The 24982-nt window shown below is 47.3% G+C and overlaps 1 protein-coding gene across 5 annotated transcripts in view; it reads right to left on the bottom strand.

Moving 5' to 3' along the window:
* Nucleotides 1-1682: 1682 nt before the first annotated feature.
* SV2B (synaptic vesicle glycoprotein 2B) overlaps nucleotides 1683-24982 on the bottom strand; it is a 122396-nt gene continuing 99096 nt past the window's right edge. For all 5 annotated transcript variants that reach the window (XM_048481997.1, XM_048481994.1, XM_048481996.1 and 2 more), the window contains exons 4-13: nucleotides 23838-23989; nucleotides 22308-22441; nucleotides 19128-19217; nucleotides 16202-16312; nucleotides 15225-15313; nucleotides 13551-13715; nucleotides 10967-11100; nucleotides 8603-8803; nucleotides 5303-5462; nucleotides 1683-3451 (exon numbers count right to left, since the gene is read on the bottom strand). In XM_048481997.1, coding sequence (XP_048337954.1) covers nucleotides 3268-3451; nucleotides 5303-5462; nucleotides 8603-8803; nucleotides 10967-11100; nucleotides 13551-13715; nucleotides 15225-15313; nucleotides 16202-16312; nucleotides 19128-19217; nucleotides 22308-22441; nucleotides 23838-23989 — 1420 coding nt within the window. In that variant the 3' untranslated portion in view covers nucleotides 1683-3267. The remainder of the gene's footprint in view (nucleotides 3452-5302; nucleotides 5463-8602; nucleotides 8804-10966; nucleotides 11101-13550; nucleotides 13716-15224; nucleotides 15314-16201; nucleotides 16313-19127; nucleotides 19218-22307; nucleotides 22442-23837; nucleotides 23990-24982) is intronic.

Genomic DNA, 24982 nt, shown 5'->3' on the forward strand with positions numbered 1-24982 from the left:
ACACTACCGAATACATTTTGTTCTGTACAGGTTATGCTATAGCCATGGAGACGCACGGGAAATATGGACATCAGCGGCTATTTATATACAAAGGTTAAGTGCCGTTGTGGAACTTTGGGGACTCAGTGTGGAAGAGGCGCAGTCCACTTTTCTAAGAGCGGACAAGCAACATGGCTTTTGGACGTCGTTAAAGAGGACAGAAAGGAAGCAGCTAAGGTTTCAAAGGTCTTCAAGTGGAGGAAAGAGAATACGGTCCATGCAGCTCCCAGAATAGTCATCTCGAGCAATTTTTCCACCACTTCGGTGTGCGCCTGAAGGCTGATAACAGTGCGAGAGAGTTTTTTTTTGTATGGCTGTTCTTGCAGATGGCTCATATTCCCTACTAATTTCCCCATGTGATTTCCTGTCAAACTTTGCTTCAAATCACGTCTGCTTTAGAGGGTCAAGACAGCCCGTAACCCTGGTGGAATAAACACTCTGAAAAAGTGTCCAGGGAACGCTTTGCGTTTCTTCTTCGATGCTCTCGTGGCCCAGTCGGCAAAACCACCAAGCAAAGCAGCTCAAATGTCTTTTGTGTCACCAACATGCATCCAAGGGTCCTTGAAGCTGCCCGCCAAAGGCCCTGTCATTTCACGTCCTGTGTTCCCATGTTAAAAAAAACAACCCAAAAGAGTGTGGTACGTTCCATCCTCGCCTCCTGAAAATACAACCAAGCACAGATTGTACTGGAAGTAAGAGAGTCTAAAGCATAGGTGTCAAATTTGCGGCCCTCCAGATGTTATGGACTACAGTTCCCATCATCCCCTGCCAGCATCATGCTGCCAGGGATGATGGGAGTGTAATCCTGCTGGAGAACACTTGGGATGACTTCCACCCTGTGTCTAAAGAGATGTCTCATGGCTCTGTAATCTCTGGGTTTTACAGAACAGGAAACATTCACCCAATAATCTCCGAGAATTGTACTGGAAGTGAGAGAGTCTAAAGTGTGTCTCCCAATAATCTCCAAGAATGTCTGGGTTTTACAGAACAGGAAACATTCTTTTCCCTGGACAGAGAACATGGCTTCTAGTTTATACTTCGTAACAACACTAGCAGCAAAGCCCATTGTGGGGGGAGATGCAATGGGCCCTAACAAAGGGTGGGGGAGGAAGCATCCCCCCCCCGCGCTCCTGGTGCGATGCCTCCCACCTACCTGGCCGTGAGTCTGTGGCTTGGGTATGGGAGAGGTGGGGAAGGTGTGGATTGGGGTAGGCAGGAAGTTTAAGATCGGGGCAGGTGGAAAGGTGAGGCTTGAGGTGGGGGAGGGTGGAAAGGTGAGGCTTAGGGTGGGGGAGGGGAGGGGGAGGGGAGGTTTGAGCTGGGGGAGGGAGGAAAGGTGAGGCTTGGGGTGGGGGAGGGAGGAAAGGTGAGGCTGGGGGAGAGGGAGGGGAGGTTTGAGGTGGGGGAGGGTGGAAAGGTGAGGCTTAGGGTGGGGGAGGGGAGGGGGAGGGGAGGTTTGAGCTGGGGGAGGGGGAAAGGTGAGGCTGGGGGAGAGGGAGGGGAGGTTTGAGGTGGGGGAGGGTGGAAAGGTGAGGCGTAGGGTGGGGGAGGGAGGGAGTTTGAAGGTGGGGAGGGGAAGGGCTGAGGCTAGGGAAAGGTGGGGAGGGTGAGGGGAGGTTTGAGGTGGGGAAGGGTGGAAAGGTGAGACTTAGGGTGGGAGGGGGTTTAGGGGCAGGGGAGGAGAAAGGTGAGAGGCAGAGGAGGGAGGGAGTTTGAGGGGGAGGGGGAAAAGTGAGGCTTGAATGGAGGGAGGCGGGAATAGGGATGCTTGGGGGAGGGGGAGGGCTTTAAGGGGCCAGCAGAGCAGCATGCCCCCCGGCACTGCTGCTCTGCTGGTGGTGATGGGCTCTTGGGGTGGGGTGGGGAGGCAGCCAGGCAGGCAGGCAGGGAGGGAGGGAGGGGTGAGGATCAAATATTGTGAACCAATGGTGGGAGGCGGCTGGGGAAACGGATGGAATGTCATGCACCAGTGGGTGAGGAGGCCTCACTCTGTGAGTCCTGCTCGAGTGAGTCCCACTCACCCGATGCCGGAGGGTTTGTCATTGCGACATTCCATTCCTTGCCCTTTCATCGGTTAGGATTCGTTGGGTTTCAAAGGGACAACTGGAATGGCCCCCAAAAAGTGCTGTCTAGTGTACCACGTGAGACTCAGCAGCTGTCAGCAACTCAAAACATTTCCATTCCTTAATATGGCTGTAATGCTGGTAAATTAAATTCTTGCAGTATCCATATCATACACTTGATTCCAAACCTACACCCAGCCCCTATTTACACTACAGAATATGTACATATTTGGTTTCTGAAATCATTTGATGCCCACTGAATGAAACTGGTCAGAGCAAGGGGGGAAAAATTTCCTCCCCCCAGAAATATGTCCCAAAACAACGCATCTGAAGACGGTCACGCGGGCATGTTTGCGCTCGCGTTAATTGCTGCTCCGGCAAAGTAAGCAGTCTGAACATCGCTATTTTGTTTTATAAACTACTGAACGGAAATGAGAATGGAAAGTTAATTCCCAAGAGCATGTTAAAAAAGAATAACAAAGCAAACACCGGCCAAGGTTTTCTAAACGTAAATAGCTTCCTCTGAGAGCCGATGTTTTCCGAAAACAGGGACCTCAGAAGCAAAACAGGCGACGTGGGGAGTCGGTTGTCAAAATGGAAGCCCTAACTGCTGGCAAATGTCTAACCAATAGCTGATCTTTGGTCAACAGGGTAGCTTTACCCCTGAACATGCAAGTGGTTTGTGAACTTTCTCCAGACCGAACAGCCATGGGTTCTCATTTTGCAAAATAGTCCAGAAAAGCGGCGGGAATGAGGAGGCTCTGGAAGGAGGCGTTCTTCCGTGCCTCGCTGTTTTAAAATGTACATAAATACATAGACATGCAGAATCACAACATGGTGTGATCTCAGTTCGGGCCGAAGGATGTTCGCCCGTGTTTCTGCAGCCAAGACAAAGCTCCATTCCCTTTGTAATTAATAGCTTCGAAGCAAATGAGCAAAGCTCGGGCGCCTGTGTTTGCGTTTGTGTGCGAGGGGCTCCGTCAGCACTTCTCAACGGTCCTAGAACTAAAGGTGTAACGTCGTCACGGTGGGCTGCTTCTCCGTCCCTTCCCCACCACCGAAGATCTGAGATATCAGCGGAGGACGTTTCGGTGGGAAATATTCGGCTTTCTTCTCATGACTCTTTGCTTTTGCTGCGGCCGTGATCGTTTCCCGCTCGAGCCGATCACATCAGGACCTGGTCGCGGGTCTCTGGCAGCCGCAGGGCAAGGAGGCCTCCTGCGACCAGAGCGGTGGAGGCCAGGAGAATGGGGACCACCTTGGTTATCCCCACGAAGGAGGCAAAGATTGAGTTCCCCAGGATGGCTCCAATCTTGCACAGCCCATTCAGGATGCCAAAGGCAGTGGCTCTGTGGGGACGCAAAAAAATATATGAGGAAATTAGAGGGCAAAGGTTAATGTCATGCCTTTTTCTTGATGTCACCACCTGGAACATTCCGAATCCAATTCTCCCTCCCCAAATCTTCCATAGGGGCTGATGAGAGTGTCGTTCGGCCTTTCTGCACAATTAATTTAAAATGTCGGGAGGCAGGAAATAAAATGTTTCCTCCGTGGAGTTCCACATTGTTTCCATCTCAAAACATTTTATTTCCAGCCTCGAAACGTTTTAAGTGGATCATTTTTTAAAAACAATTCTCTGGCTGAAATGTTTTGAAAACGTCGTTTTCCACTCTTCTCTACTTCCCTGAACATCCTTCTTGATGCAATTTCCTGAGCTCACTCTGTTCCCCCTCGCCTGTTTATTTGCAGCGTTGAGCTGTTTGTTCTTTTATTGGGGGGGGGGCCCTAATATTTGATATTTCTATTATAGTAGGATAGAGAACCATGGTAGGAAACTTTGAGGCACTGAAAAAGAGGAAGAAGAAGAGTTTGGATTCATATCCCCCCTTTCTCTCCTGTAGGAGACTCAAAGGGGCTGACAATCTCCTTGCCCTTCCCCCCCCCCCACAAACACCCTGTGAGGTGGGTGGGGCTGAGAGAGCTCAGAAGAACTGTGACTAGCCCAAGGTCACCCAGCTGGCGTGTGTTGGAGTGCGCAGGCTAACCTGAATTCCCCAGATAAAGCCTCCACAGCTCAGGCGGCAGAGTGGGGAATCAAACCTGGTTCCTCCAGATTAGAATGCACCTGCTCTTAACCACTATGCCACTGCTGCTCCTTAACCACTACGCCACAAGCATCAATTCAACACAGAACTAAAAAAAACCCCATGTAATGGCAGCCATAAGAACATAAGAACAAGCCAGCTGGATCAGACCAGAGTCCATCTAGTCCAGCTCTCTGCTACTCGCAGTGGCCCACCAGGTGCCTTTGGGAGCTCACATGCAGGATGTGAAAGCAATGGCCTTCTGTGGCTGTTGCTCCCGAGCACCTGGTCTGCTAAGGCATTTGCAATCTCAGATCAAAGAGGATCAAGATTGGGAGCCATAGATCGACTTCTCCTCCATAAATCTGTCCAAGCCATAAATCGCTTTGAGGGGGTTAGTGCGGAATACATAATTGTATGTCAATAGAAGGAAGTTTGCCCCATGCCACTTCTGCTCCCTGCATGCGGCAAGTTCCTTGTACATTGGTACAAGGAAGTTTGCTGTGCCAGGGTTCAGAGGCCATCTGTGTAATCGGCCACTGTGTGAGGCATCACCTCTGAATTTAACTCAACCTCCCCAAATCCATATTCCCCATCCTCTGTAGGGGCAAACAGGAAGAGTCACCGCTTATACCTGGGGTATCCCCCTTGATTATTTCTTGCCCTCCCGAAATCAATATTCCCAGAGGTGGGATCCAGCAGGTTCCCACAGGTTCCCTAGAGTGGGTTACTAATTATTTGTGTGTGCCGAGAGGGGGTTACTAATTGGTGATTTTGCCACGTGATTGTTGCCTTAGTTACGTCCCTCCTCTCAGCAGTAGCGCGCAGAACTTGAAGCAGTCTAGCAGGAGGTGCACCGGCGTGCGTGGCAGCCTGCGCCTGCGTGCATTCGTTTCCCGCCCAAGGACCGGCGCAGCGGCTGCGTCCTTGCCACAGCCCCGCCCAGGAATGCCCCACCCCCGGAATGCCCGGCCACGCCCCCATCGTGCCCCACCCAGCCGCATTGGCGCTACGCCACAGTTTGAATCCCACCACCATGGGAATCTGTTACTGAAATTTTTGGATCCCACCACTGAATATTCCCCATCCCCTTCAGAAGCCAACAGGAAGAGTCACCGTTTATGCGTAGGGTACAGCTCCACAGTAATAACGTCCAGGGCGTTCCAAGCAGCGATGCTGGTGCTGCAGAAGAGACACTGCCAGCCGATCATGGCTGATTCGCTATTGCCAAAGAACAGGAAGAAACAGCAAACTGCCGAGATCAGCATAGAACCCCCTGCGAGGCACAAGAGAGTGGGATCTTGTTTAGACGCACAGAAATGACACTTTAAACGCTCGACTGCTTTCTCCAGGAACAGAGATCCAGTGTGTTGTAATGTGGAGATCTAGGTTATTATTTCTACTCAGCCATGCTCAATGTTATTTATTTACATATTTTAATATTAGGAAAATGTAATTGTCCTGTTGTTTTAATTAGTAATTCTCCGGAGCCTGAGGAGTGGATATATCCTTTTAGCAAATAGAACTAAATCGGGAAGTGCCAGATATTTCCTGCCGTTGGATCTTAAATATAGTCATATGGTATCTGTTTTACAAATTCGTCTTTGAATCGAATGGCTAAACCCTTTTAATCCATTTTATATTTTTACAAATGAACTGTCAAGTTGGAAAGCAAAATCCCTAGATGTAACATATGATTTTAAATTTAATAATTTAATAATAGTGTATAACCACCGTCTAATACCTAATGCCAATAAAGGTGATTGTGATTGTGATTGTGATTGTACTCAGCCATGGCTGACCTTGGGCTGGCCTCGATCCTTGAAATAATAAACAGGCTCCGGGTTGTCGGTCGGCAGCATTTATTGGAAAGGCAACGAAGCACCCAGCTTACTTACACAAAGTCAGACTACTAGTCTTTCCCAGTTCGACTATTCCAGGTCCTTTAAGACAGTGTGATTCGTACATAGGGGACTGGGGAGGGTATGTGATTATTGTAAGGGGGCTGAGAATCTCATTCAGTATTGTTATTTTGATCTTTTGGTCAAATACTTTTTCAATCAATGGACACTAATAGTACAACAGCTACCATGTGGAGGATCCATTAATCTCTCTCTCTCTCTCTCAAGTCAAGTCAAGTCAAGTATTTATTGTTTGAGCCATTGGCTATAACAATACAAAAATACATGCAGTGTCTCTCTCTCTCACTCTCCCTCTCTCTCTCACACACACACACACACAATTGCTGAAAAGACTGGGAACCAATTTTTAAAGAGATACTAAGGCGTGACCCTGCAGTCTTATACAGCGGTTGTTACCACTCTGCTACGGCCTTACTTGGGAAAGAACAGCTACCCGACTTCCTCCAACCACAGGGAAAGAAGCACCCAGCTTACAGGAAGCCAGTTCCGATGAACTTGGCTTTTGTCCCTTTCTTTATTCAGAAACAATCCCCCCTCCCGTTTCCCCAAAGAATGTAAGAAAGAGTTATTTCGGCGCTGAGGCACCCCGAGGTCAGCGACAGATAGAAATACAGCCACCCGGACTTCCACCCCCATGAGCCAATGGAAACATCCCCTTTTCCCATGGGAGAGTAAAGATCAAAGAAAGAATGTCCCTTTACAGCAGGGGTGGGCAATTATTTTTTCCTTGGGGCCGCATAAGAAACAGAAAATATTGTGGAGGGCCGGGCCAAAAGGCAGGGGGGCGAGGCGCTTTTGAAAGCCTCGCAGAAGCCGGCAGCCAAGGCAACCGGCTTCTGCAGGGCTTTCAAAGACGCCTTGCTCCCCAGCAAGGCTGGGGGGCCAGTCAGAGGTCATCCGGCGGGCCAGATGTGGCCCGCGGGCCGTATAATGCCCAGGTCTGCTTTACAGCATGGCAACATATTGTCAAAGGCTTTCACGGCCGGAATCGCTGGGGTGTTGTGTGGTTTCCGGGTTGCATGGCTGTGTTCCAGCAGCATTTTCTCCTGACGTTTCGCCTGCATCTTCAGAGGCCATACAGCCCGGAAACCACACAACTCCCCAGTGAATACATATATTTTGTAGCAATTACATTGACAGGAATGTATTTCAATCACCCAGATAGGATCAGGCTACATTGGTCTAGGAATATACCTCAATCAACTAGGTTCCATCCCTCTAGCCAACATGACAAGGTTGTTGTGAAGAGAAAGGGGCCTTTCAGTTTAGGTAAAAAGTTGACTAGGGTTAGAGTAGACGCAATAGAAAATAATACATTAAGCGGTACGTGTTCCTAATAGAAAACATTATTGGGCTATTGTCAAAGGCTTTCAGGGCCGGAATCACTGGGGTGCTGTGTGGTTTCCGGGCTGTATGGCCGTGTTCTAGCAGCATTCTCTCCTGACGTTTCGCCTGCATCTGTGGCTGGCATCTTCAGAGGATCTGATGGTAGGAATGGAAAGCAAGTGGAATATATATACTGTGAGGTCAAAAGGTGAGGCCATCTGAATAGAGTAGCCTGGCATGTGAGTCACAGAGAAGTCTGTAGCATGGGAGTAACAATGAAGATAGCAAGGTCAATAGGTGAATGGATCTGAATAGAAGTATCCTGGTCTTTGTTCCCTTTGATTGCTATAGTCTATAGTTGTCCTGTGTTTGTGTGGAGCTGATCAACAGGAAGGAAGAAACCATGAAAATGAACAGAATTTGGCTGCCAGTGTTGAAAAACTCTAGAATCAAGACAGTGACTGATCAGCTCCACACAAACACAATGTCTAACCAATAGCTGATCTTTGGGCCATGTGCAAAAGAAGCGGAGCAAGTAGTGTTGGTTCGCCCCCACCCCGCGGTTTTTCTTAGAAGAAAAAGGCAAACTCCAGCTCGCTTTTAGTAAAAGAGAGCTGTGGCGAATATGGGTGAGGAAGTGGGTAAGTGGTGGTTGGATGTGAGGGAGGGCAGAGTGAGGTGTGTGAGGATGAGCTGGATGTGTGTTGTGTGGTAGCAGTGGATGAGGCACAGAGAGTGAAAGTTACCTGCGTGTGAGGGGGGGGGAACCCCACCTGGTGTCTCATACGGCAAAGTGTGTATGTGTTTCACTTCCACTCGTATTACCTAACAGTATTACCTATTTACTGTTTCTACTGCTCATCTCTGCCCATCTGAGCGAACATCCTAAGCCCTCAGGCCACAGACAGACAGGCTGCACGGACATTCTAAGGGTGACAGTTAAACACAGCCAGCTTCATGGCCTGGTGCGGCAGGAAAAAGACGTTTTGCCTGGCTCAGGTATGGACTTTCAGTGATTTGAATGTCCGATTACCTGCCCGCAACAGGGAGGGACGTCCTGTGAAAATTTGGGGGCGATCCGTCCAGTAGCTTCTGAGGGACACCATCAGGGACAAACACACTGTTAGATTTTTATATATATAGATAGAAGATTGAGCTGCCCACTCACCAATCATCTTGATCCGGCCTATTTTGTCCATCAGCAGAGCCGAGATGATGTTCCCAGGAAGCACCGAGAGGCTGCCCAGGAAGCTGACGAGGTAAATGAGGAAGTCGTTGTCTTGCTCAAAATCCAAATGGCAGCCCTGCTTCTGCTCCAGAAAGGTGCTGTTCTCAAATGTGCAGTCAATGAATTTATGCTCGTAGAGGTCTGAGGGAGAAATAAATAGTTGGTAGATCCTGGTATATCTAAGGTGACCAGATGGTCTGCCTTAAGCTAACTGGGACGAGGCAAGTGATGACCCGTTACCCTTGTACACACTCATGCACGGCGCGGGGGGGCGCCACTGCGCTACAGGAAGCTGCTGTTTCCCACCCCTGTCTGGGGCGGGAAGCGACAGCACCCCAGAATATCGATGAGTTCCCTACGGCCACGCATGAGGCTACCGCACTGCCTTAGCGCCCCAGAAGGCAGTCGCGACATTATTCCAAAACTCGAGAGACTTTGGGGAAAATCCCAGCGTACCGCGGGACAAAGATCGTTAAAAGGCGGGGAATGTCCATAAAAGCGGGACAGCTGGTCACCATAGGTATATCTCATGTCTCTTTGGGTATTTCTGCTACCTTTCTCAGTTCTCCCTTGCTTCATCCCCAAAGCTAAGAGTCACTCCTGACATTCCTCATCTGGGCAAGAATCAGAGAACACCCGGAAGGCATAATCTAGAGACTTAATATGTTGCCACAGGAGGTGGTGATGGCCTCTAACCTGGATAGCTTTAAAAGGGGCTTGGACAGATTTATGGAGGAGAAGTCGATCTCTGGCTACCAATCTTGATCCTCTTTGATCTGAAATTGCAAATGCCTTAGTGGGCAGCAGTGGTGTAGGAGGTTAAGAGCTCATGTATCTAATCTGGAGGAACCGGGTTTGATTCCCAGCTCTGCCACCTGAGCTGTGGAGGCTTATCTGGGGAATTCAGATTAGCCTGTACACTCCCACACATGCCAGCTGGGTGACCTTGGGCTAGTCACAGCTTCTCGGAGCTCTCTCAGCCCCACCTACCTCACAGGGTGTTTGTTGTGAGGGGGGAAGGGCAAGGAGATTGTAAGCCCCTTTGAGTTTCCTGCAGGAAAGGGGGGATATAAATCCAAACTCTTCTTCTCTTCTTCTTCTTAGCAGACTAGGTGCTCAGGAGCAGCAGCAGCAGAAGGCCATTGCTTTTACATCCTGCAGGTGAGCTCCCAAAGGCACCTGGTGGGCCACTGCGAGTAGCAGAGTGCTGGGCTAGATGGACTCTGGTCTGATCCAGCAGGCTAGTTCTTATGTTCTTATGTTCTTATGTTTCTTAACTTCTCCATCATGGGACCACACTTGACTTTCAACCCCCTAACGTTTTGTAAACGCCCCCCATGATAGCCATTTACTGACCGGTCCCACCCATCATGGCAACCCTTTTGCGATAGTGCCTTACACCTGCTCTCGAAAGTGTCTACAAGCTGACCAAGTTTGCTCTAGAGAATCCTAAATTCTCACCAAGGCTTTCTTCACTGCTAAGGACAGTTTTCCCGTAGCGCAATCCTCACTAAATGAAACTGCAGATTCATGCAGAGCACAGTACATGCTTGTGCATTAAAGGTGCGCATACACACGCTGAGATTTAATTTTGAGACACCCAGACCTGAAGAATAACAGCTGTGGAATGTCATACTAATAAAATATTAAGCAGGTATATGCACAAATTCTTCCATAGAAAAATGAGTGCCCAAGGACAGAAAACAGAGAATATCTCTGGTATATAAGAACAAGAACAAGAACATAAGAACAAGCCAGCTGGATCAGACCAGAGTCCATCTAGTTCAGCTCTCTGCTACTCGCAGTGGCCCACCAGGTGCCTTTGGGAGCTCACAGGCAGGATGTGAGAGCAATGGCCTTCTGCTGCTGCTGCTCCCGAGCACCTGGTCTGCTAAGGCATTTGCAATCTCAGATCAAAGAGAATCAAGATTGGTAGCCATAGATCGACTTCTCCATCAATCCGTCCAAGCCCTTTTAAAGCTATCCAGGTTAGTGGCCATCACCCCCTCCTGTGGCAGCATATTCCAAACACCAATCACACGTTGCGTGAAGAAGTGTTTCCTTTTATTAGTCCTAATTCTTCCCCCCAGCATTTTCAATGAATGCCCCCTGGTTCTAGTATTGTGAGAAAGAGAGAAAAATTTCTCTCTGTCAACATTTTCTACCCCATGCATATAGAGTATCAGGAACAGCAACATCAAACTAAATAACAAAAGTTACCTTTTCTCCAGCTACTTGCCTGCCTTCCGCTTCCGCGCAAGTGAAAATATGCAAACTACGCAAACACGCACACTGCAACTCTACCTGTGTTATAAAAGATGGTGGAGATGAAGGTGCATCCTTTGAAGAAGGTATCGCTGGAAGTCACGTCTTCAAAATAGCATTCCTCAAATACGGAGTCCTCAAATGTCACGTCTTTGAATTTCATTTTAATGAACCTGAATCACAGAATCATAGAGTTGGAAGAGAACACAAGGGCCATCCAGTCCAACCCCCTGCCATGCATGAATACACGATCCTGACAATGGCCATCCAGACTCTTTTAAAAAATCTCTAAAGAAGGAGGTTCCTCCACCTCTGACTCCAAGGCAGCGGATTCCACTGTCGAACAGCCCTTACTGTCAGGAAGTTCTTCCTGAAGTTCAGATGGAATCTCTTTTCCTGCACCACCGGAGAATGGAGCTCATTCCAGAGACATCCATTCGCTAGCTCACTCTAAACTGAACTCTCCTCAAAATCTCTTCATGCTGACTGAAGAACTCTCTTTCCAGCAGCCGACCAATCACAAGCAGTCCACAGCTCCTTGTGTTCTGCAACTGCAGCAAAATACAGCTGTGTTGGAATTTGTCACAACCACCCAGCCTCTGCTGTAAAACCTCCATAGAAGGAGACTTCACTACACTCTGAGGCCTGTGTGTTTGACTGTCGACCGGCCTTACCATCAAGAATTTCTTTTAATGCTTAGGTGGAATCTCTTTTTCTGCACCTTGAACCCATTACTCCTTGTCCTAGTCTCTGGAGTGGCAGAAAACAAGCTTGGTTTTTGTATTGTCGAAGGCTTTCACGGCCGGAATCACTGAGGTGCTGTGTGGTTTCCGGGCTGTATGACCATGATATCAGATCCTCTAAAGATGCCAGCCACAGATGCAGGTGAAACGTCAGGAGAGAATGCTGCTAGAACACGGCCATACGGCCCGGAAACCACACAGCACCCAAGCTTAGTTTATCTTCAACATGTCATCCCTTCAAATATTTAAACATGGCTTTCACATCACCCCTTAACCTTCTCTTCTCCAGACTGAACATTCATAGCTCCCTAAGCGACTTCACATTTTTTCAAGGAAGTTACATACATACATACATACATACATACATACATACATACATACATACATACATACATACATACATACATACATACATACATAAGCCTTTATTGGCATAGTCAGAAAAAAGTTACATGAATCGGGAACAATTGCATGGATACATGATAGATAAAAGGCCCCACGGGGAGCACAACAAATACGTTCTACTGGGAACTCTCAACTATCTCCGCAATGAAATTGGCGATCTCTTCACAAAGACCGGGGTCCGAGCTGTTTAACAATAGAGATAACCTAGTCAGATCAGGCAGCCCAGATTGGAAGAAAAAGTGTAGGTTGGTATATTTAGATCTGATGTTATCAAATCTGGTGCAGTGCAAGAGTTGGTGAGTCAGGAAGTTAGACTGTCTGTGTCATGATCTGATCTCAGAAGCTAAGCAACGTTGGCTCAAATTTGTATTGAATGGGAGACCACCAAGGAAATCCAGGGTTGCTACGCAGAGACAGTCAATGGCGCTCCTTTGGATCATCTTTTGCCTTGAAAACCATACAAGATCATCACAAGTTGGTTTTCCACTCTCCTATATTGAGGGGCCGCTGTCAGGGTATAGTTTGGTGCCTATCCTCTGAGCCACAGGTCAGTCAGGGCTTGACAGCAAAAAAAAGGAAGAATGCCCTTGGCTGTTGTGGGTCTTCTGGGCTGTCTGGTTGTGGTCTTGTAGTTGTTGCTCCTAGTGTTTCTCCAACATATAAGGCTGGCTGGTATCTTCAGAGGCATGTCACGGTAAGATATGTTTCTTTCCATGGAGAGTGCACCTCTTTCACTCAGCCACTAGATGTCAGTATATCCAAAGACAGAAAGGGGGGAGCTCTACCATGATAATAACTGGGATTTGTCAACAAATAGGATTCCATTCCTTTAAATCTCAGTTTCCTGCCTGCACTAGGTTTACTGGCTGCACTAGGTTTACAGATTGCAAATGCCTTAGCAGACCAGGTGCTCAGGAGCAGCAGCAGCAGAAGGCCATTGCTTTCACATCCTGTGCCCTCCGGGGGAGGGCGGTCTATAAACCTAATTAATAAATAAAATAAATAAATAAGGTGACCAGATGGTCACCTTTGTGAACCGGGACGGGGGTAGGCGGCCGCGCGCGCGTGCAGCCGCAGGAGCGCACTGCCTTCTGGGGCGCTGCCGTTTCCCGCCCTGTCACAAGTCAGGTAACATAGAAAGGGTTGTTTATGGACTGCCTGCTAGGGTTACCAATCTCCAGACGGGAGCTGGAATTCTCTGATCTCCAGATTACGAAGATCAGGTGTCCTGGAGAAAACGACTGCTTTGGAGGGTGGACTCTATGGCATGACACCATGCTGAGGTCTCTCCCTTCCCCAACCCTGCCCTCCTTCGGATCCGGAACCATTTCCGGCGCTCCAGAACACACACTGTGGAGCCAAAGAAGCTGCCTCAATGGGGATTCATCTGTGACTAGCGGGTGCGAGCCGTCGTTGGTGCATATGGGCATTGAATCAAAGTTGCATGCTAAGTTGTAATTGGTCAGAAAACTCACTTGTCATTGAAGTACGTCCCGTCTCTGTGCAGCTGGTTCTCCAGGGTGAAGTTGAAGGTGAAATGCTTCACTTCTTCATGATGGAAGATCTTCTCGCGCGACTTATACGCCTCTTCCTGGTAATACCGTATCATGTCCGGGAACCAGACGATAAGGCCGTAGTAACTGTGGGAGGAACAGAAGAGACGGCGCTGGAGTGGGGAGTGTGGGGAGATGTTTGGTCCTTCTCAAGGTATCTTGAAAATATTTTATGACTTCTGTCCAAGAAACGGAAGCTGGTTGCTTAGGGCTGCAAAGCCTTCAACTATGACCTGTGGCGGAATTTTTTAAAATAGAGATGTTGGCTGCCTCGCTGTGTCATTTGCAGGAAAAACCCAGAAGTGACTTGGGCAGCTCAAGGAATCCCTGGAGACCCTATGGATTTCAATAGAGTTTCCAATAATTCCTAGAACTACCTACGTCATTTCCAGATTTTTCCTAGAAGTTTTGTAGCAACGCAGATGACATTGCACCCTACCCCAGTGGCGTAGCACCCACGGGATGGGGGGGGCACGACGTCCCAGGCAGAGCTACAGCGGAGACGCAGCCAGGCTGAGGAGGGGGCAGGGCGGGGTAGGGGCGGGCGGCGTTGTAGGCGCAGAGAAAGGGAAAGGGGTTTTAATTCCATCTATAAGTATCTGGACATGGCCCACCCATGGACATGGCCCACCCACCCTAGCAGAGTAAGAGGGAGGGGAGGGAGGGGTGGCATGCAAGGGGAGGGGAGGAGGGGAGGGGGTGGCATGCAAGGGAGGGGGAGGGGCCTGGCATCTGGACATGGCCCACCCACCCTAGCGGAGGAAGAGGGAGGGGAGGGAGGGGATGGCATGCAAGGGAGGGGAGGAGGGGAGGGGTGGCATGTAAGGGAGGGGGAGGGGCCTGGCATCTGGACATGGCCCACCCACCCTAGCGGAGGGAGGGGGAGGGGTGGCATGCATTAGTTTTCCTATAATGGGGAGATGGCAACCATAAAGCTGCTGACCAAAGAATTCATGCAGGCCTTAATGCTTACTGTTCTTTCACTGTTGCTAACCAGACTTGTAACAACCCTGAAGAATGCCCCTTGTTCTCAATTCCACAGAATATGTGAACTAAACTGTTTTCGAGGTCTCAATGTCTCTAACGGTACCTTGAGGTTGCCCTTTTCTGATAACAGAGCAAGGAACACAGCAAAATGTTTAGGTACTTTGTCTGGAAAATAGGGCAACAAAGAACAATACTGATAAGGTGAAGATAGGGCCTTAGTTCACCAAACGTCAAAGGGTGAAATCTTCCAATAAGGATTTTAGCCAGCCCCAAATGTTTGGGGGAAAGGGAGAATCTCCACCTTTCTACATGCTTGATTGATGATGTGGGCATTTTGGGGTGTATTCTTTTCTGCCATTTTGATGTAACCTGTTTCTACCCTATAAAAGGAAGAACCCTCAGCCATTTTAGGGTGGCTCCTCAGATGCTGTCTTGCCCGTTGTTGGCCTGAATAAAATATTTCTTTGATTTTATTCTTTGTCGGCTTGAGCTTTTGGGGCTTAAATTTCTTAACTCGTTGCCCCGCGGGAACAGCGTTGCAGCAGGTAAAATCTCTGAGGCAAATCTCTGAGGGGAGACTATTCCAGAGACTATTCTGACCACACATACCTTAAAGCCATGGTGAACCATACGATAGCCAGAAACAGAGTGTTCATTCGGTACTGGGCTGTCAAACAATAGAGCACGTTGTCCAAAACCTAAAAAGCAGACAAGATGTCAAAATGCTTAGATTTGACTCAGTTTATGACCCTTGTTTGAGGGGGTGGGGGGAAGCACTCATTTATGGAAATATGGCCCAGGAAAAAAATCATATTTGTGTCTTAGAGGCAAAGAAGAAGAAGAAGAAGAAGAAGAAGAAGAAGAAGAAGAAGAAGAAGAAGAAGAAGAAGAAGAAGAAGAAGAAGAAGAAGAAGAAGAAGAAGAAGAAGAAGAAGAAGAAGAAGAGGAGGAGGAGCAGGAGCAGGAGGAGTTTGGATTTATATCCCCCTTTCTCTCCTGCAGGAGACTCAAAGGGGCTTACAGTCTCCTTGCCCTTCCCCCCTCACAACAAACACCCTGTGAGGTGGGTGGGGCTGAGAGAGCTCCGAGAAGCTGTGACTAGCCCAAGGTCACCCAGCTGGCGTGTGTGGGAGTGTACAGGCTAATCTGAATTCCCCAGATAAGCCTCCACAGCTCAGGTGGCAGAGCGGGGAATCAAACCCCGTTCCTCCAGATCAGAGTGCACCTGCTCTTAACCACTACGCCACTGCTGCTCCTTTTGGGCTTTTGACCTGCCCTCAATCCCCCTGCCTGGCTTCTGCCTTTGCTGGCTGAGGAAAGCCCTCTTCTCTGACTTCCACCGGTCTGTCACCTCCTTCCACGCTCAGCTATCTCTACCCCCAGCTCTGCAGCATCCTGGTGACAACTGCTCCTGGGGCAAATGAGGTCAGGACCTACATGTTTTGATTGTTGGTGAACCAAAGGGAGTGGTCAAAGTGTTCTACCAAGATCCAGTCTGCATAAAATGGGCGTGGTGGGCATCTAACCCCAGATTATGTTGGGGTGGGGAATATTTACAGCCCCCCTCCCCTCCCCCCGGTCCATACCTGTTTGGCAGTTGTTGTGGCTCTGACAAACGACCGTTGATACCAGGTCCCGGTTGAACTCTGGATTTCAATAAATTCATCGATCTGCTTCGGAGTCTTTATGTTGGCCACCTGGAAAACCCAAATCCCAGGACAAAAATGTTCAGCTCTTGACACTACTGGATGTGATGTTTTTTTCCTCATTCAATTTGACTGTTGCTGTTTTGTTTTGTTTTGTTTTTCTTGTGCAACATGGAACCATTGCTAGCTATTTCAGACCTGTTCAGACAATGCATCCGCCATCTTCAAGATGCTGCTTCCACGCGGTGGAATCTCGGCCAGGTTCTGTTAGAACTTCAGATCGCGAGAACTCCCATCCTGTGATCTTCTCGCGAATAAACTGATGTCATTTTGAACACACCAATCTCTGCGGTATGAACTGAACAGCTGGAACATGACTACCCTATTCTTTACCTCCAGGCCAGTGAGCCTAGCCCCGTGGTGGCGAACCTTTGGCACTCCAGATGTTATGGACTACAATTCCCATCAGCCCCTGCCAGCATGGCCAATTGGCCATGCTGGCAGAGGCTAATGGGAATTGTAGTCCATAACATCTGGAGTGCCAAAGGTTTGCCACCACTGGCCTAGCCCAACAGCCAAAGGAAATCTTTTTCCATATTTCTTTTATTAATTTCTTCTAATTTGATCTCTTTTAGTGAATCAAATAAATCCTCGTTTCAAGTGGTGAACCGTGCCCTGAAATTCCACCGTAAAGAATCTATTACACTATTACAGTGATGGCGAACCTTTATGAGACCGAGTGCCCAAATCGCAACCCAAACCCCACTTATTTATCGCAAAGGGCCAACACGGCAATTTAACCTGAATGCTGAGGTTTTAGTTGAGAAAAAACCTGTGGGCTCCCTCTTCCTCTGCCCCACCCGCTCGAGCAGGGACCAGCTGGCTGTAGCCTCCAGCAAGTCCCACGTGTACCACTCTGTGCCTCTCTAGCATCTCTGCCTCCTCTGTGCGCCCCCCCCCCCAGGCAGCAGCCACCCGGAGCACAGGCACCAGGCCCGCCAGCCGAGTCCTCCCTGCTCACCACGGTGCACGCACATCATGCTCAGTGGCCCAGACCAGCCTAGATGTGTGTGTGTGTGGGGGGGTGATTTTCCACCCCCCACATGATGAACTCTGTGTGTGTGTGCCCACAGAGAGGGCTCCGAGTGCCACCTCTGGCACCCGTGCCATAGGTTCGCCATCACTGCACTATTATCTTGTCTATATATATTCAATATTAACAGAAAGTAAAAAACAACAACAATAAGAACCAAAAAGAAGATGGATCTTTTCTCAAATACAGTTCCAGGCAGTTGTACAAATAATATTCTAGGCACTAAGAGAGACAGCATGGTTGTACAAATAATATTCTGTAGAATCATAAGCTAATCAACGTGTGTTTTTTTAAAAAAAATAAAAAGTAAATTCTAATGGACTAACTACTGTCACTAGTTTCTGAAAACATTTCCCACAAAATATGTATTGTTTATGGGTCAGCCTCATGCACGTAGGTAAGGGGGGGTTCTCGGGTTTGAACCCCCCCCAATTCATGTCCAAAGCTCCGCCCACCCGTTTGTGGGTTTTTTAAACATTTCAACGCTTTTTTCTGTTTTTGGCCTGCAGGGGGCGCATTGTTTGGGCTAGCAGCACCAAACTTTCTGGGACTGTTTGGGTTAGGGTGGCCCCCCCGAACCCTCCCCCTAAAAAAATCTATACCTACGTCCCTGGTCAGACTGAAACAGACAGGGCCGAAATGCTTTTCGCCGACAAGTCAACCACGCATCTCTATACAGACCACAAAGTTCAGTGTTCGTGTGATTTAAATTTATCAACATTTTCATGAAAAAAACAATACAGGGGTATATTAGTAAATGAATTCATTTTTAAGTATAAAACCCTTTTAAGTACTATATTTTAATATTTTAATGCCATGAAAGGTTTTTGGAATCTGGATATTTAAACTGATGCGAAATTTCCACTTTGAATATTAAGTGGAAGATCTCTGTATGCTGACGCCCAGAGAGATTTTCCAAACCTTGAAAAGTAGACTTCTAGAACAGGAATATCATATCTTGTTGGGGCACGCAAATAAATCATGCTCACCCCTCTCTGTCGGAATAATACCGGCACATAGCCAAATATCTTGAATTATTAACTGAACCCCAACAGAGATGGATTATCACAAGGGCCAGATCCAATACCTTCCCATCGGCCATTACAAAGGGTCGCTACTTATCCATCCCTCTCCAGGATCGGGTTTGTCCACACTGTAAAAACCAAGTGGAGACTCTTGCTCACATTATCCTCGACTGTCCGAGATATGTGGGCATTAGGAATTTCTCTCCCAGGCTGGACCTAGACAAATCTGAAAGTGACTCTGACTGTTCTGTTGTGGAGCTTCTGTTAAACAACACAGATGTCATGCTCTTGGGAAAAGTAGCAACATTTCTTTTACAAGTGACAGAACTTTCTAAGTAATGTATACTGCTATATACAGTCTTCCTGTCTGCGCTTTGAATGTACTCTTGATTTGTATTTCAAAAATGTCTGGCAATGCTCTAGAACCTATTTTTAAATGCCAAATAAAGGTTGTGGTTGTTGTTGAATATTAAGTGAAAAATCCGCATCAGTTTTAATTTTAAAAATATTAAAAAGCAATACATATCACTTTTAAACATTTATTTTGTATGGTTCTTGTATTTTTCTTTATTCACATTTTATTTATTCTGGTCAATGACTGTATAAATAAATAAGAGACCTGACTCTGAACCTTATGTGGACCAGGACTCACTCCAACTGGCAATAAATTTCTCCGTCCCAGCTCTAGCAACTACAACATATTGGGCATCTTTCTGGGCATCTTTCTGGGCATGTGAAATGGGCTTACCGTGAACACCCTCTCTGGCTCTCCTTTGGCCCTCATGTTGGTATCATGGATTTGCTTGAGAATCATCCAGGCTTCATCATGCTTGCCTATCTAGAAAGACCAAAGCAAATTATACCTGAAATACCGCCTCACCCAGGAGTAGCGTCAATTAACTCAAGCCTCATCATTTTTCTCTGTTTCTCAATCTGCCAGAAGCAGCATCTATATTTTAATGATATCACTCATTTATTCTACAAGGCTTGAACCATGTCACACTAGATCAGTGGCATACCTGCAATGGAGACATGGGGAGTCGAATGTCCCTGGGCGCCCCCTTGTGGGGGGCGCAAGAAATGCAGGTCCGTTTGTGTTTTTTGTATTTTTAGTGTATTTTTTTGCCCTGCAGGGGACACAGTTTTTAGGCTAGCAGCACCAAAATTTCAGGGATTTTTCGGGAGACTCTCCTGATGATACCACCCAGGTTTTGTGAGGTTTGGTTCAGGGGGTCCAAAGTTATGTACTCCCAAAGTGGGTGCCTCATCATTTTTCTCTGGTTTTTATTAAGAATCTGCCAGAAGCAGCATCTATATTTCAAGGATATCACTCATTTATCCTACAAGGCTTGAACCATGTCACACTAGATCAGTGGCATATCTGCAATGGAGACATGGGGAGTCGATTGTCCCTGGGCGCCCCCTTGTGGGGGGCGCAAAAAATGCAGGTCCGTTCGTGTTTTTTGTATTTTTAGTGTAATTTTTTGCCCTGCGGGGGACACAGTTTTTAGACTAGCAGCACCAAAATTTCAGGGATTTTTCGGGAGACTCTCCTGATGATACCACCCAGGTTTTGTGAGGTTTGGTTCAGGGGGTCCAAAGTTATGTACTCCCAAAGTGGGTGCCCCATCCCCCATTGTTTTCAATGGGAGCTAATAGGAGATGGGGGCTGCACTTTTGAGGGTCCATAACTTTGGTCCCCCTGAACCAAACTTCACCAAACCTGGGTGGCAACATCAGGAGGGTCTCCTGAAGATACCCAGAAATTTTGGTGCTGCTATCTTAATAATTGCACCCCTGACAGCAGGCACACACACCCCCCAAATTTCCCCAGATTCTCCTTTTAAATCCACCCCCTTCCGCATGGATTTAAAGGGATAACCTGAGGTCCCCAGTTTAAACATTGAAAGTGATGCTGTTTCAGGGTGGTGGATAATCCACCCCAAAACAGCATCATTTTCAATGTTGCTTTAACTGGGGACCCCAGATTCTCCCTTTAATGTGGATTCAAAAGGAGAATCTGGGTTCCCTAGTTTAAACACCATTGAAAGTGATGCTGTTTGGGGGTGGATTCCAGCGGCCGCTCATGGGGGAGGGCAAAACTCAGATTTTGCACCGGGCTCCATTTTCCCTAGGTACACTTCTGCACTAGATACATTGAAGGTAGACAATTATGATTCTATGCTGCTCACAGATATCAATTCTACTACAACATATCATAGGTTCTGTGCAGTAGCATTTCAAGTATGCCGATGGTTCATGCCATTAAAAAGGGTTAGATTTTATAATTACAGGTACAGTGCTTTTTCTGTCAGTTTCATTGCAGTTACAATGTTTTAGGAATTTCTCTCCTGGGCGGGTCGTAGACAAATCTGAAAGAGACTCTGACAACTCTGTTGTGGAGCTTTTGTTACATAACACAGATGTCACGCTCTTGGAAAAAGTAGCAAAATTTCTTTTACAAGTGACAGAATTTTCTAAGTAGTGTCCAATGCTAGATACAGTTTATCTGTCTGTGTTTTGAATGTACTTTTGAATTGTACTTCAGAAATGTCTGTAATGCTCTGGAGCCTATTTTAATATGCCTAATAAAGGTTGTTGTATTGTATTGTGTACAATGTTTTATCTGCTCACTTCATCTGTCAATTTCAGTATCTGTCAATTTCATTGTCCCCTTGTGCTTTGCCTTTTTTTTAGCTTTAAGCCTTTAGCTTTCTTTTCATTGTGCCTGATATTTACTCCATGCTGGTTTTTATTGGTCTATGACCATAATAAAGATTTTGTAGACAATTTAAATAGCCAACTAGTTACCGCACTTGAGGTCTACTGAATTTCATTACCTGAGCAAAACTTTTGGCTACAGCCAACATAATGTCTAAATCCACACCTGCCAAAAGTTTTTTAACCTTATCTGCTCTCGACAGCCCCTCATTATCCCACAAAAGTGGAAAAATCTACAAATCCCCATTACTGTAAAAGTACCAAGATCTACTAAACAATGCTCTGAAGTTTCTATCTGTCCAAAAGAACAGTCACAATGTCTATCGGAATATGCAGGCTTTCACATTCGACCTTGAAAAAAATTACTTGAGAGAGGCAGAGTTTAATTTTGCGAGCATAAATGTTCTCCTAGGTCAAGGGACAGTTTGAAAAATCTAAATATGGTTAGGGCACTTTTAGATAAGATCATCTTAAAGGAAGCAGCATCGTTATACCAGGATGCTGGATTTGCTGAGCCTTTCGCCTGATCCAGCAGGGCTCTTGTGGGGATTTGAACCTGTGTTTACCAGATCCTAATTCAACACCTTCCCAACCATGGCTTCACATTGTTGTTGTTGTTGTTGTTGTTGTTGTTGTTGTTGTTGTTGTTTTTAGTGTTAGTGTTAGTATTAGTATTATTAGTATTAGTATTATTAGTATTAGTATTATTATTGGTATTATTGGTATTATTATTATTGTTATTATTATTATTATTATTATTATTATTATTATTATTATATACCGCCCTCCCCCTGAGGGCTAAGGGCGGTTCACAACAGGTTAAAACATACATTAAAACATAATTTAAATACCAATTACATAAAAACAGAACCCATTAAAAAATGTGGACGGCGTCTGGCTACCCCCTCCCCCCCTTGTGCCCTTGGGAGGCCAGATGACACGATAGATGTATTTTTAACCAGGCTGGCCAAACGCCTGGCGGAACAGGTCTATCTTGCAGGCCCTGCGGAAACTCTGTAGGTCCCGCAGGGTCCTGATCTCCCGAGGGAGCCTGTTCCACCAGGCCAGCCTGGTCATTTTTGGGCCAGGGATCACGAGTAGGTCCTCCTCCGAGGAGTGGAGGGGCCTACCGGGGCAATATGGGGAGTATTCAGTACCCACTGAAATTTTAGCTCACCAGTTTCAACTGTCTGGCAAGCCTTCTTACCTCCAGCAAGAAACGTGGACTTTCTGGCATAAACTTCAGTGCCACAAGAGAGGCTATGCAAGGCAGAGAGCACACAACCACAAAGACCCTCCAGCTGTGGAAGTGGTAGTTGGTCCCCATGCTGAATCCCCAACCTGAAAAGGGAAGAGTGCGTGAGTGCTTCATTCTCCACTAATTTCTCTTGGCCCATTATGGTGGCCTTAATAATTCACACCGAGCAACTTGTCTTATGTTAAAGGTGCCCTTTTCACTCCCATTTTTGTATCCAGATAAACAAGGTTAAGGTCCTTTGCAGTGACTACATAAAGTCCAGCACGGAACAAAACACCCTCAATTTCAGGTCACACTAATGAAGAATAAATTGAGATTAAAAAGAAACAAATAAGAAATAAGAAACACACATACTAGATAGGGGATACACTTCTGGGTAACACTGTGTGTGAATAAGATCTTGGGGCACAGGTGGACTGTCAGCTGAATATGAGAAGCCAGTGTGATGCAGCGGCAAAAAAGGCTAATGCGATCTTGAAGGGTGCCACCAGACGCATAACATCTAAACTGCAAGATGTCATAGTCCCACTGAACATTGGGCAGGCTGCACCTAGAAGTACTGTGTGCAGTTCTGAAGGTCTCACTTCAACAAGGATGTGGATGGAATGGAGCGGGTAATATAGGTATAAGTATCTCTGATTATTGACCTGGGCACCGACACCAGCTCCGGGTAGTTGAGGCTTCCAGCAGCTCCAAGTGGTAGACCTGGACACTGGCATCGGCTCCAAGCAGTAGACCTGGATGCTGGTGCAAGCCCCAGGCAGTAGACCTGGGCTCTGGGCAGTAGACCTGGATGTTGGTGCAAGCTCCAGCCAGTAGACCTGGGCTCTGGGCAGTACACCTGGACACAGGCACAGGCTCCAGACGGTAGACCTGGGCTCTGGGGCAGTAGACCTGGACACTGGCACAGGCTCCAGACGGTAGACCTGGGCTCTGGGCAGTAGACCTGGACATCGGCACAGGCTCCAGATGGTGGACCTGTGCTCTGGGCAGTAGACCTGGACGCCGGCACAGGCTCCAGACAGTAGACCTGGGCTCTGGGCAGTAGACCTGGACGCCCACAGGGGGGGAATTCAGATTTTTGTCCCCAGGCTCCATTTGTTCTAGATACGCCTCTGCCTCCAAAAGAAGATTGTGCGGGCTGGTGGGACGTGCAGAAGGACAGACAACTCATACCAGTCCAGCCTGTAAAACCAGTCCCAGGGGTCTGAAAACCTATGAAACGCCAGATTCCATCGCACTCCTCCCACAAATTGCAAGACTCCACCACAACCCGTGCACGCCCCCTCCCCAATTGTCCCTCTAAGGCTTCCTTAACCACTGTGCAGAAGCTCACTCTTGCTGAGCGGAACTAAGGCGCCGGCAAGAGTTCCCCCTGCTGAGCAGCCACAGGGGAGAGGCGTATTTTTAAAGCTGGCAGCAGCTGCCACAGTGTGGTGGCTGCACGTGGCCCCGCGGGACGGATCCAGAAGCGGTTACCGTAATGTGGAATGATGCTCCAGGCCATGACAGAGGCGTAAAGACCACCGATCATCCAGAACATGCAAAGCCAGCTCAGGTGCTCCCCTCTCTTTTCGCGGGACAGGAATTCAGAAAAATAGGCAAACACGATCGGGAGCGTGCCCCCAATTCTGAGGAAACAAACAACAACCACACAAAGAAAAGAAACAGTCAGAATCAAACGCCCCGCAAAGCCATCACGGCAACGTTGACAGCGAAGCGGTGAGTCAGGGTTCTATTCAGAAGAATGAGATTTAAATATTCCACCAAACAGGACACGGGCAGGTAAACGTCTGCCCTGGACCCCAATCTCCCACCCTTGAGAAATTGGGGCGAAAAAAAAATGAATGAAAAATCACCTCCCAAGTGATGCTCTAGGAATTTCCCCATTTCTTTATGGTCTTTACCACAGAGATTAAAATAAATTCCTTGAAGGTCACCCAGAAGCGATGTAAAAAAATGAATGAAAAATCACCTCCCAAGTGATGCTCTAGGAATTTCCCCATTTCTTTATGGTCTTTACCACAGAGATTAAAATAAATTCCTTGAAGGTCACCCAGAAGCGATGTAAAAAAAATGAATGAAAAATCACCTCCCAAGTGATGCTCTAATATTTCCCCATTTCTTTATGGTCTTTACCACAGAGATTAAAATAAATTCCTGGAAGGTCACCCAGAAGTGACGTAAAAAAATGAATGAAAAATCACCTCCTAAGTGATGCTCTAGGAATTTCCCCATTTCTTTATGGTCTTTACCACAGAGATTAAAATAAATTCCTGGAAGGTCACCCAGAAGTGACGTAAAAAAATGAATGAAAAATCACCTCCTAAGTGATGCTCTAGGAATTTCCCCATTTCTTTATGGTCTTTACCACAAAGATTAAAATAAATTCCTTGAAGGTCACCCAGAAGTGATGTAAAAAAAAGAATGAAAAATCACCTCCTAAGTGATGCTCTAGGAATTTCCCCATTTCTTTATGGTCTTTACCACAGAGATTAAAATAAATTCCTTGAAGGTCACCCAGAAGTGACATTCTCCCCACAGGCACCACCCTCAACCTCTCCTGGCATTTCTTGAAGTAGTGTGGGCAACCCCATCCAGATATCAAATCTTGCCTGATTCCC

Source organism: Sphaerodactylus townsendi, linkage group LG17 (assembly GCF_021028975.2).
Source record: "Sphaerodactylus townsendi isolate TG3544 linkage group LG17, MPM_Stown_v2.3, whole genome shotgun sequence".
In the NCBI taxonomy this organism is placed as follows: Eukaryota; Metazoa; Chordata; class Lepidosauria; order Squamata; family Sphaerodactylidae; genus Sphaerodactylus; species Sphaerodactylus townsendi.